This window comes from Eucalyptus grandis, chromosome 2, assembly GCF_016545825.1.
Source record: "Eucalyptus grandis isolate ANBG69807.140 chromosome 2, ASM1654582v1, whole genome shotgun sequence".
Taxonomy (NCBI): Eukaryota; Viridiplantae; Streptophyta; class Magnoliopsida; order Myrtales; family Myrtaceae; genus Eucalyptus; species Eucalyptus grandis.
The window spans coordinates 52,418,583-52,432,517 of NC_052613.1; the positions used below are offsets into that span (position 1 = coordinate 52,418,583).

General features: G+C 38.3%; 1 protein-coding gene and 1 pseudogene across 1 annotated transcript; both read left to right on the forward strand.

Moving 5' to 3' along the window:
- The first annotated feature begins 664 nt into the window (after positions 1–664).
- On the forward strand, positions 665–3,168 carry LOC104433476 (cytochrome P450 71B10). Its single transcript, XM_010046235.2, is given in 4 exon segments — positions 665–1,336; positions 1,687–2,026; positions 2,224–2,294; positions 2,296–3,168. Coding segments are annotated over 4 exon segments (1,557 nt in total). The 5' UTR covers positions 665–740; the 3' UTR covers positions 2,846–3,168.
- A 780-nt stretch (positions 3,169–3,948) lies between these two features.
- LOC104435608 lies at positions 3,949–13,629 on the forward strand (annotated as a pseudogene).
- The last annotated feature ends 306 nt before the right edge of the window (positions 13,630–13,935 follow it).

A 13,935-nucleotide genomic window follows, 5' to 3' on the forward strand; every position in this document is an offset into this window, starting at 1 on the left:
CTTTAAAGCCCATTCAAAATTGTTGCTAAATGGTTCGGTATTTCTCCAAGGGGTTTTAAAGGCTGAAAGCCCTTTGGAAATACTGAACCAAACGTATCCAAAGTAACATAATAAAAATCAATGTATTTTTCCATGGGTTGAAAGGAAAACTTTGTCAAATTAGTTTAAGTGGTTGCATGTTGAAAAAAAGTCCATATAGTAGAAAAATGTCTATAAAGTATGACAAGATGAGAAATATGTTGACTCTTTTGAATAGTCTTCTCTGTCCATTTTTTAATAGTCTCTTGTTATCATAGCAATGTTCTTTATTGGAACTTTCTCAATATATATATATATTGGAGATCATGGACGTTTAATTTAAGAATCTAACTTGTCAATTAAATACCCTTTTTTCAATGACCCATGCTAACTAACAATGTTGAAACAACTTCAATCGATTGGATGAAGAGGTAGATTCCAATTAACGATCAATTATCTCTTTTTGCATCAACATCATTTTAATGCAATTATGGACTTATAGTATCAATTAGTAGCCTTAGGGTAGAGTAATATTAAGCGTATCTTTCGCCAATTTCGTATCAATTTCAACAAGAGATTCTTCTGCATCTATTTTATATTGATCTTCACTCTCAACCCTCAGCATCCGTTTTATGTTGATCATCACTCTCACCCCTCGCACTACTAAACCATCCCGAACGAACTCAGATTGTAAACCCTCGCAGCACATAACCATCCCAACAATGGCTCTTCACATCCTCCTCACATGGTTTTCTCTTTTCCTTTCTCTCCTCCTCCTCCTGTTAGCGAAAAGCTTCAACAACAACATAAATGCCGCGAAGACAGCGACTCCAAGGACGAAGAAGCAGGAGAAGAACCTCCCTCCAGGGCCTCCACCACTCCCCATCATAGGCAACCTCCACCAGCTCGGCCACTTGCCTCATCAGTCTCTGTGGGAATTCTCCAGACGGTATGGCCCCGTCATGCTCATCCGCCTCGGCTGCATACCCACAATAATCATCTCCTCCCCCAATGCTGCCAGGGAGGTCCTCAAGACCCACGACCTCGACTGCTGCAGCCGCCCACGGCTACTCAGCACAGGACGCCTCACCTATGACCATCTTGACATCGCCTTTGCCGAGTATGGTGATTATTGGAGGGAGCTGAGGAAGCTCTGCGTGCTCAATCTTCTTAGCACCAAGCGAGTTCAGTCCTTTCGATATGTCAGGGAAGAGGAGGTGGGTTCCATGATCGAGTCAATCGCAAAGGCAGCAGAGAGCAGAACTCTGGTCAATATGAGAGAGAAGTTCATGGCTTTGACGATTAGCATCACTTGCAGGTAGGGCCTCATGGTGTAGTTGATGAGGCAAGAGGAGTCACGTCGACTAAGTAACTACTCGAATTCACTTCTCTTCGAGGTTTCTGTTAAGCATGGTTCTTTGAACTTAACCTCAACTTGACCATATTTTCTAGGTTCGAGCTTGACTATACTTGATAATACTTGATTAGCTTACAATTTACCTGAATTGTTTAGCTATTATCAAGTTCAAACTTGATTTGAGTCAATGCTCCAACTAGAGAAGCTCCTCTCAAACTCAGAAAATATATGAACCAAAGCATGTCTAGCCTGAGAGCCAAGCAAGAATCGCCCACAAGTGACTTCGACTTGTTTGCACACCTTACATGCAGGGTCGCATTTGGTAGGGCGTTTCAAGGGACAGAGTTCGATATTAGAAGGTTAGAGGATGTGATTTGCGAGGCATTGGCGATGTTGGGAAGCTTCTCAGCGTCCGATTTTTTCCCTCGATTGGGCTGGATCGTGGACAAGCTCACGGGGTTCCATTCGAAGTTGGAGAAGAGCTTTCGCGACTTGGAAGTATTCTATCAAATGGTGATCGAAGAGCATCGGAACGTGAATATGAGCAACAAGGAAGAGGACATTGTCGATTTGCTGTTGAAGTTGGAAAGGGATCACACCGAGCTTGCGGCGGTTCGGCTCAAGCAAGATAACATCAAGGCCATCATGATGGTACGTCATACCGTCTCTTACATATTCTCCAATGTAGATCATATGCACAATAGAGAAGCCAATTTGAATGTTCTATATTTAGCAGGATGCAATTCAAGAACTTCAATATATACCCATCCTCTTTTTTGGATATGAAAGTCATTACACCAAAAATTGTACGTCTGTTTTGGAAATCATGACTTCATGAACATTCTCAGGACATATTTCTAGCTGGAGTGGACAGTGTTGCACTTGTCATGGATTGGACAATGGCCGAGCTCATCAGGAACCGAGGGCGATGCAAAAGCTCGAGAGGAGATCCGAAGTTATGTTGGAAACAAGAAATGGGTCGTGGAAAATGACCTTCACGGGCTCAAATATCTCAAGTTAGTACTCAAGGAGGCAATGAGGTTACATCCTCCAGCTGTACTACTTGTTCCAAGGGAAACAATGGGCCACTTTAAGCTATTTGGCTACGATGTCGACCCGAAGACCCGTGTCCTAGTCAACGTGTGGGGCATCGGGCGGGACCCGAGCTTGTGGGAGGACCCTAAGGAATTTGTGCCCGAGAGGTTCGAGGACAATCCAATTGATTACAAAGGAAGTCATTTCGAGCTATTACCATTCGGGGCGGGGAGGAGAGGATGCCCCGGGATGTCGATGGGGATGGCGGTGGTCGAGCTAGCACTCGCCAATATCTTGCACTCCTTCGACTGGGAATTGCCAAAGGGAATGAAGGAGGGAGATGTGAGCATGGAGGAAGGGGCTGGCTTGAATGTATTCAAGAAAGTGCCTCTCACTCTGCTACCAGTTAAACCATCTTATAAAACCGATGCATGACAAAATTGCGTTAAGCAAAAAACATCATATTTCATGACGTTTTGTACTTAATTATGATGAAGCGTCTTTGCATTGTATAATGTTATAGCATAAAACATCTCCATACAACATAGCTTAGGGTTTCCTCTATTTTCGCTTGAAGCTGCCACCTCTTTGTAGTGCCATCCCTGAGGGAGAGAGAGCCTACAGATATTTGATCAGTATTCTTTCAATATATTAAGGTTGGTGTTTCTGCACAGCGATGGTGATGAGAACGTTGAATTTAGACGCGCATCATAAGCCATTGCAAATGGAGTGGAAAATTTCGGTGTTTACTCATTACTAAATTTGGTGATCAGCTAATGATCGTTTACGGTGTCGGATCTGTTTTTTAAGGATGAGAGTGCATTTCTAGTTACAGTCTTTGCTTTGTCTTGTGTTTTTTTGCTTTTGATTTGGTTTGCAGTTATTTCGGTTTTGTTAAGCTAAAAAGCCTTTTACGTACCGCTCAAGTATTATTCTAGCATATGAGTGGTATCTTTTTTTCGACTATTTAGAAAAAAATACATCTCCATACAAATAGTATTAGTGCTTCTTAGGCAGTTAATAAAAAGACCCATTTTGAGGAATTTGCATTGTGACTGTAGAGTGGGAATTCTCTTTTATTTCTTCAACACGGCATAACTTAATAATGTTTTTTTTTCCTCAGGTCATCAGTCGTGCGAGTCGCTTGTGGACTAACAATTGTACTTGTATCACTTGTGTGCATGTTACTTTCAGATTTAAAAGTCTTTAAGTTGCATGTGTTAATTCAACATCAATTATTTTTTTGGTTGAAATATTTCCAAGGAAGAGCTTTAATGCCGTTCAAAATCTCTTACTGAGAAGAGTTGCTGCGTGTCTCTAGAAAGTTTTGCAATCCTAACATAGAAGTCTAGCTTTTTATTCTTGAAGTATACTCGTCATTAATTGAAAGAATCTTCCAAAACATAGACCCTTCCAAATTAAATATGGATTTGCTAACACTGTGTATTCGTTGTTTCTCACGAGAGATAGATATATTAAAAGAATATAAATCTCTCTAACTTTAAAGGGACAAACTGCTGATCATTTTAGCATGAGGAATGGTCAGGTAATTTAATGAGACTTCTGCCTTTTAAGATCCCAACTCCAAATTACCATTGGTGAATAGTAATTTGTAGAATTCAAGGATTGAAAACTTTTGCTTAAATAGTGACCACTAATCCGGGCCTTCTTTTTTTCTTTTACAATAAGGTGGGAAGGGATGACATGACAACTACTCCTCTAAACATTACTATAAGGCTTGACACCCATTATGAAATGTATAATTTGAATCATAACTGCTCGATCCATATATATGTTTAGAGCTGGTTATCACAGCTATATAGACATGCCAAAAATCAAGCAGTCTGTTCCAATAAGGTAATAAATGTCGAAACCATTGATTTCTAAATAGATATTACTGTTCTTTTCAGCCAAACAAGATTAATATTACTTGATTTGCACAAACTAGCGGCTGACAATTCTTTTGGAGAAAAATAGTTGTTAAATATGTTTTGAGTTTGAGTCCGTTGAACGAATCCGATCTCAGTTGAATTGTGTATGAGCATGAAAGTTGTAAGCCGAATCTTTCATATTTGGAAATGCTTCAGCGTTGGAGTCCGCTTCGATATTTTTCACGTTGGAGTCGAAAGTAGAATTAGACTTTGACGATGAGAAGAAAATAACATAGAGAAGGAAAGTGTGGAATTGTTAATTGGGTCAGAGGAAGAAAAGAAACAAATGGGGAAATTAAACTCTCTGTTCGAGTCGGCAAACGATTTTGCATATATATATATATAAGCGTTGGTGCTTGTGCTGTTGTGGCAAGAGTGACTTCCGTGAATTTGTTGGATTACACTGCAACTGGGTCATTCTTTGTGACCAAGAATTTACGCGTTGAAACCGATTAAATCTTTTCATAAGATTTGCTAATTCTTTTGCAATATTAAAAGATTAATTTATGAAAAATTGTAGGATAAGGACATTACAAGTATCATAACTTTTATACGACACTCATTTGATTGCCATAACTTTCAATCAATCATTTGCATACCCAAACTTTTTAAAAACATTCATTCAAGTGCTGGAAACCTAATGCAGCATAGTACTCGTGGTAAACATTTTTAAAAAAATTTAACACTCAAGTGAACAATTAGAAAGTTATATGACACTCAAATAATAGGAAAAAAAAAGTTATAATACTCAAATGAATATTATACAAAAGTTATGTCACTCAAGTGATTAAAAAAAAATTGTAACTCAAGTGACCATATACAAAAATTATGGCACTTATGGCATATTTTTCCCCATAATGGTGGGCCTAAACACTTGGGTGCAATTTGTAGTTGGAAAATACTGAAAATCTTTGAATGGTCATAATTCATTTATATTACTTGATCCATAATGAAATCTTTTGCTGCTCTTTCCATGAACTTAAGCCACAACGACCGAAAAATCTAAATTCAGTGTTTAATTTATTTCTTGCTTTGTTATTTTATTGTTCAATGCTTGTTTCGGCAACAGTAGTTTTGAATTCTCAAATATGATCATGCTTCAGTCTCTTATGTTCTGGCAAAAAATATTGATAAAAGAAAATAAAAACCCTGCTATAACAGTCTCTTCTTTTTCATTCCTTAGCCTGGAGCTTCTAGTCACATTTATTTTCTTTCTTTTTTAAAGGTTTGCAGGTGATGGGAGGCATATTGCCAAAGAGAACGGGCAGGAGGAGACCATATTCAAATGGAGGGTATGCTTCAACTTCCTCGAGTTCTTAGAGTGCGTATGGAGGCAGTACTACGCTAGATCCGCACCATAAACATTTGCATCATCACTGCATGCCTTCTCCGTCGTAGAATCATGACCTTTGCAAGCGTGGACCAGCCAGCGTCGGAAGATAGTCAACACGAAATATTCGAGGATAGCCAATATTGATCGTTCTTGAGGTAATTAGCTCGGTCCTCGACAGCGTTTAGAGAGATTATACTCTAGACTTGTTCTAATACAGCGAAAGATCTCCTTATCTCTTAGTATGACTCAATATAAGTCGCCTGTGGTGGCTCTTCAAAAGTTGAACATTAAGACGATCTGTGTTCAATCTCATAAACTTTGGGATGGGCTGTCATGCTAGCTGTAAATGGATATACATACCGATCTACGGAATGGTACCAAAAAGGAAAGGGAAAAAGGAATCGAGTGTGTCCGCTAACAATGAAATTTTTTAATTGAGAAGTCTAAAGATGTTTAAACTACAGTTTTGGCCTGCCTTTTTAAGATGTTCAAACAGTACAGGGTTTGAAAATTTCGATTGACATGGTAACATGATGCTTCTTATCTTTTCATACAAGATGATGACAAATGATCTGACTAGCACAGGTTACTTCTGCTCTCGCTCAAACTAGATTAGAATCTCTTAATCTCATCGTCAAGATTAACCACTAAGGTTTGAACTCTTCCTATTAGAAGGAAGGAGGTAGAGGATTCGAATCCCCATCTTCTTAAGGAGATTGGGATAGGGACGATTTAGCTTTAGGTATGGGTTTCGACTCCCACATCTACAAGAAAGTATAGCAAAAATCTGAGCATGAGAGTCAAAGTAAAAGTAGAGTATGACCAACCCAAAAAAAAAAAAAAAAAAAAAAAAACTCATCGTCAAGATTGATTTCACGAAGAGCAGTGAGTGGACAGGTATGCTACCTTATTACCTTGGTCCATTTCATATGTCATGTTATGAACCATGTGGAAGATTGTTTTGAAAATTAAGCACGAGGTCATTCCATTGGTGAAGCCTGCATGACATTGGCCATGGTCAGAATCCCTACGAGCAAGCGATATCAATCACCGAAAAGACTTTACCTGCATTGGATGAGGATAATTCCCTATTTCGGATTTGGAGATGTTAAATTAGTTCTTGCGGGGATCAGAATCTTATACAAATAAAATTATGGAAGATGAATCTAATTACGAAAATTCTGCAGCATCCATGCCCGACCAGGATGTTTTCAGTTTTATTCAGACTATAGATTCTGTAATGGATTCGAGGTAGTTTTGATGCGATATAAAGAGGTCTTTCCCGTCTAAGCTATGCAGGTGCTTCTTCTGTTTAATTTATCAATTTATAGGGGCTTCTGCCTCGACAGAATGCTCTGAATATGTTTCTGGATTTTTTTTTTTACCAATGCAGCCCCTACATCTTTTGCACCCGTTGTTGAGATGGCGATGACGGTTGCAGAGCAAAGCAGCGGCCAGGACCATCTCCTGTTAACAATAGCTGATGGGAAGGTAAAATCACGTTCTTCATGGACCAAACAATCAAAGCTAAGTTGCGGCTTCTTCACCAGATGCTGTCATCCTTTCAGGATTGAAGTTTCCTATTTTTTTAACTTTTTTTTATATGAATTTTTACGATTTTTGGTGCTAGGATACCCAACTATCTGCTTGTAATGAGAGAATATAGTATTTGTTAGCTGGGTTCACTCCTATGTGGAGAAGGCCCAATGAGTTGCAAGCCCAAAAAAGGCTTGAGCCCATATGATAAGTTATATGAGGAAATAGGGTTTCTCATTATCTATATAAAGAGGTAGCCGCAAAAAAGGAAACGGTAACAACAGAAAAAGAGAAAGCAGAAAATCTGAGATTTATGGCAATATCTGATTTACATCAAACTAGCGTCGGAGGTCGATTCGTGGTCCAATTAAACTGAAATTTTGTCAGCATGTTCGTGGCGCAATTTTATCGAATCGGAACGATTGGATTTTCGTTTGAAGCTCCATACATTAGGTTTTTCGTGGATTGATCAAAACCTATGTTTTTGGTCAGATTTATTCTTGATCTCTTGTGAAGTTCATGTGTATTGCCAAGAATTATGTTCTTGAGGTGTTTGCTGCTATATACCTCTAGTATTTGCTAGAGAAGAACAATTTTGTTGATAGTGAAGAATTTTGGGTGGACTCCAGTCCCGTGGTTTTTTATCTCCTCACATCGAGGAAGTTTCCCACGTAAAAAAATCGTATTGTGTTCACGTGCTTGGTATTTATTTTACTCTACTATATCGATTCCTATTAGGTTTACACAAGAGGGGAGATTAGTTTATTCCGCTGCGTTGATTCGATATTGTTCGAATTATTACCGTTCTCCCATCAGAGTGGTATCAAAACATCAAGTTATTGCTTGATTTTTCTACCTTGTGTTAAACAATAGAAACGAATACGAGTAGAATGGTTACACTAAATGGTTCGAATTATCATATTTGGAAATGAAAGATGGAAGATCTTTTATATGTGAAAGATTTTTATTTGCCCGTATTTGCCGAGGAGAAACCGGAGAATAAAACTGATATTGAATTGTCTATATTTCATCGTCAAGTGTGTGGTTATATCAGGCAGTGGGTAGATGATAATGTTTTGAACCATATTATTGAGGAAACACATGCACGCAGTTTATGGGATAAGCTCGAACAGTTATATGCTCGAAAAATTGGGAATAATAAGTTATTTTTTATAAAACAGATGATGGCTCTGAGATATCAAGATGATACTCGTTTGACTGATCATTTAAATTCTTTTCAAGGAATTATAAATCAGTTGGTTGCGATGGGAATCAAGTTTGATGATAAGATACAAACACTATGGTTGCTTGGTACTTTGCCGGACTCCTGGGAGACGTTCCGAACATCTTTGTCTAATTCTGCCCCAGATGGTACGATTACCATGGATTTGGCCAAGAGTAGTATTTTGAATGAAGAGATGAGAAGGAAGACACAAGGATCGTCCTCTTCACATTCTGATGCCTTGATTGTTGAGAAAATGGGAAGAAGTGAGTCTCGAGATCCGAGAAATAGAGATAAAAGTCGAGATAAAAGCAGAGGTAAATATAATAAATTTGCTAATGTTGAGTGCCATTATTGTCATCAGAAAGGACATATTCAGAGGTTTTGTCGCCAGTTAAAAATGGAGAAACAAAAGGAGAAAGGTAAAAAGAAGAAAAGTGATAATGACAATGATGACAATTATGTCGCTACACTTAAAGAAGACTTTCTCACTATTTTTTGTGGTGATGTGGTGAATTTTGTATCTCATGATACCAGTTGGGTAATTAATAGTGGTGCATCTGTTCATGCTACGTCTCGTAGGGATTTCTTTACATCATACAGGTCAGGTGACTTCAGATCTGTGAAGATAGGAAATAATGGACTAGCTCAAGCTGTAGGCATCGGTGATGTGTGCCTAGAAACCAGCAATGGCACAAGGTTAGTATTAAATAATGTTAAACATATACCTAATATCCACTTGAATTTGATTTCTACAGGCAAGTTGGATGATAAGAGGTATTGCAGCACCTTTAGTAATGGTCAATGCAAGCTCACCAAAGGTTCTCTTGTTGTGGCTAGAGCTGAAAAATATTCTTCGTTGTATATTATGCAAGCAAAGTTGTCCACAGACAAAATTAATGCAGTAGATAGCAAAGATGCAGCTGAATTATGGCATAAGAGGCTCAGTCACATCAGTGAAAAGGGTTTGTCAATATTGGCCAAGAAGAAGCTCCTTTCAGGATTGAAAAGTTCAGCACTAAAGAAGTGTGCTCACTGTTTAGCATGAAAACATAACAGAGTTGCATTTAAAAACTCCCCTCCTTCAAGAAAGTCAGGTATATTAGAATTAGTGCATTCTGATATTTGCGGTCCTATGAAAACAAAATCACTTGGTGGCTCTCTTTATTTTGTTACCTTCATAAATGATTTTTCAAGGAAAATTTGAATTTATACCTTGAAAACTAAAGATCAATTGTTAGATGCTTTTAAGCAATTTTAGACTTCAGTTGAGAGACAGACTGGAAAGAAATTGAAATGTATCAGAACTAATAACGGGGGAGAGTATGTTGGACCTTTTGATGAATATTGCAGACAACAAGGTATTCGACATCAAAAGACACCTTCCAAAACGCCTCAGTTAAATGGCTTAGCTAAGAAAATGAACAGAACACTGGTTGAAAGGGTAAGATGCTTACTTTCACAGTCAAAGCTACCTGGATCCTTTTGGGGTGAGGCTTTAAGTACAGTTGTGCATGTGTTAAATCTTACTCCATGCATTCCTTTAGAGTTTGATATTCCTAACAAAGTTTGGACAGGCAAAGATATTTCTTATGAATATTTGCGTGTCTTTGGGTGCAAAGCATTTGTGCATGTTCCCAAAGATGAGAAGTCTAAACTTGATGTGAAAACACGACAGTGCATATTTATTGGTTATGGACAGGATATAATTGGCTACAAATTCTATGATCCACTTGAAAAGAAAATTGTAAGAAGCAGAGACGTTGTGTTTATGGAAGATCAAACAATAGAGGATATTGAGAAATTGAAGATGATTTCAGCACCACAGGTTAGTGATAATCTGGTTGATTTAGATCCAGATCCTCTTATAAATATTCATACACAGGTTGATGAAGAGCAGCAGGAAGTCAATGTTCCAAATAACACACATGTTCTTGAACATATTGAAATAGATAATACTATTCCTGAACCAGAGGATCAATTAGATGTTCCAATCCAGAGATCCGTTAAAGACCAACGACCTTCCATCAAGTATTCTGAAGACGAGTATGTATTATTGACTGATGCAGGTGAACCGGAGTGCTATGCAGAAGCAATAGAAGATGAGTACAAAAGTAATTGGTTCGATGCTATGCGAGATGAGATGCACTCACTTTATGATAATCATACTTTTGAATTGGTGAAGTTACCTAAAGGTAAAAGATCTTTGAAGAACAAGTGGGTATATAGGATGAAACAAGATGAACATACTTTACAACCGTGGTACAAAGCTAGATTGGTTGTTAAGGGATTCGGTCAGAGAAAGGGTATTGATTTTTGATGATATATTTTCTTCAGTAGTGAAAATGTCTTCTGTCCGTGTGGTATTAGGCTTGGCAGCTAGCCTAGATTTGGAAATTGAGCAAATGGATGTTAAAACAGCCTTCCTACATGGTGACTTGGAGGAAGAGATATATATGGAACAACCTGAGGGTTTCAAAGTGAAAGGAAAAGATGATTATGTGTGCAAATTGAAAAAAAGTCTCTATGGCCTAAAACAAGCACCGAGGCAGTGGTATAAGAAATTTGTGTTAATTATGACAGAATAGGGCTATAAGAAGATTTCCTTGAATAACTATGTGTTTATCCAAAAAATTTCTGATGATGACTTTATTATTCTCTTACTTTATGTTAATGATATGCTGATTGTTGGCAGGAATGCTTCAAGAATTGAGTTATTAAATAAACAATTGAGCAAGTCTTTTGCCATGAAAGACTTGGGCTCGGCGAAGCAGATTCTGCATTAGAATTACCCGAGACAGAGATGCTAAGAAGTTGTTTTTGTCGCAAGAGAAATATATCGAGAAGATTCTTCAGAAATTTTACATGGACAAGACTAAAGTGGTTAGTACTCCTCTTATTGCCCACATTAAGTTAAATATGAAGCAAAGTCCTACGACTGATAAAGAAAAGAAAGATATGGAAAGTGTTCCATATGCCTCAGCTGTAGGAAGTTTAATGTATGTGATGGTATGTACACGCCCAGACTTGGCGCACGCAGTTGGTGTTGTTAGTCGCTATTTGTCAAATCCAAGCAGAGAGCACTGGAATTCAGTGAAGTGGATTATGAGGTATCTTCGGGAAACTTCAAATTTGAAACTCAGTTTCAGGACCGGGAAACTTGAGTTAGTTGGATACACAGATTCTGACTTGGCAGGAGATATTGACACTCGTAAATCTACTTCTAGTTATTTGATTTCTTTTGCGGGTGGAGCTGTGTCATGGAAGTCAAGATTGCAGAAGTGTGTTGCACTTTCTACAATCGAAGCTGAATTTATTGCAGCGACTGAAGCTAGTAAAGAGATGCTATGGATGAAGAAGTTCTTAGAAGAACTTGGGTTCAAGCAAAAGAGGTATGTGCTATTTTGCGATAATCAAAGCGCAATTCATCTTGGTAAGAATTCATCTTTTCATTCTAGATCGAAACATATTGATATTAGATATCATTGGATAAGGGATGTTCTAGATGAAAAGTTATTGGAACTTGAGAAAATTCATACGGATCATAATGGCTCCAATATGATGACGAAGACTTTACCAAGAGAGAAGCTTGAACATTGCCGATTGATAGCAGGGATGGTGAATCCCTCCACATTGTCGTGAGGGGGAGATTTGTTAGCTGGGTTCACTCTTATGTGGATGAGGCCCAATAAGTTGCAAACTCAAAAAGGGCTTGAGCCCATATGATAAGTTATATGAGGAAATAGAATTTCTCACTATCTATATAAAAAGATGGCTGCAAAAAAAAGAAACAGTAATAAGAGAAAAAGAGAAAGCAGAAAATCTGGGATTTAAGGCAATATCTAATTTACATCAAACTGGCGTCGGAGGTCGATTCGTGGTCTGATTGAGCTGAAATTTTGTCAGCATGTTCGTAGCGCAATTTTATCGAATCTAAACGGTTTGATTTTCGTTTGAAGCTCCATACATCAGGTTTTTCATGGATTGATCAAGACCTGCGTTTTTGGTCAGATTTATCCTTAATCTTTTGTGAAGTTCATGTGTATTGTCAAGAATTATGTTCTTGAGGTGTTTGCTGCTATGTACCTCTAGTATTTGCTAGAGAAGAACAATTTTGTTGATAGTAAAGAATTTCGGGTGGACTCCGATTCTGTGATTTTTTATCTCCTCACATTGATGAGGTTTTCCACGTAAAAAAATCGTCTTGTGTTCGCGTGCTTAGTATTTATTTTACTCTACTATATCAATTTCTATTAGGTTTACACAAGAGAGGAGGTTATTTTATTCTGCTACGTTGATTCGATATTATTCGAATTATTACCGTTCTCCCATCAGTATTGTGTTGTGATAATGGGTTACTTCCTACAATAGAAAAGGAAGTTTCATATACTTGGTCTCCCGAAATTTCTGCCAAATACATTGGCAACCGACAAGGCAACGGAAGTGTTGACACTCAGTACGGCCAGCTCAGTCCACAAGAGCAAAGGACAGTTGATGCAACCGCAAGAGCTAGGTAATCCTTCCAACCACTACGAGGTGACTTTTCACGTTCTCATTTGCATTTCTTTTCCCATCCTTATGACATGATATATGTAAACTTGATTGCAGCGAATGCCCTTTATCTATGGGGCCTGATGAAGGAAAATGATGATAACATTCCTGCGCGAGTCTTTGACAATTTCCAGGTACGTTAGCCACTGGTCTAACATTATCGATGGCCATAACATTTTTCCACATGCTCAGCAGAGAACCTTCTTTCCTTGGTCTTGTCAGTTTGTCAACTTTACTCAGATCATGTCCATGAATGTGGATGCATCTAGACAACAAGCGGAATTCGCTCTCGCAGCCTTAATGGCAGTTCCTTCTCAGTATAAAGCAACTATCGAGCTCGGCATATTAGGGTAAGAATTAAGCTCTAGGCTCTTGATGATTTACGCACTGTTTGGTCATCAATTTTATTGTGTTCAACGGTCTGAACTTTCCCTAAAAATCTATTTTCCTGAATTGATGGATCAGTCAACAGAAAGGGATTTCCCCGGAGAGAATTCCTCTTCCTCCGTCTGCTCACAGCAGCTGCTCAAGACCTCACCAATTAAGAAAATTTCAGCAAGAAGGAAACTCCTTATCAAAGCTATCAAACATTCGGCACATAACAAATGGGCCCAGCCCAAGGCACACTAAAGATTCTAATGGCTAAGAAATCTCTCTGCGCAAGATGTATCGCTGTTAGGCAACGCAATGAAAGTCATTTAATCATTTTTGTTTTATTTCGTTAAAATTGGATGGTCCAAATCACACAAGGATTTACTATAATTTTAAACTGGTGGCAAAACAAAAACCACACTATTAGGCGAAGTGACATAAGTGATCCATTTACTTTTTCCCTAAATTCAAAACAATATCTTACTCCACTTTTTTTGGGAATGGTCCCTCTACTTTTCAAAAAGTGTCATGGTTAGTCCTTTGAATAAAGGTGGCCGTTGGAGCAATTCAAGATCACGCC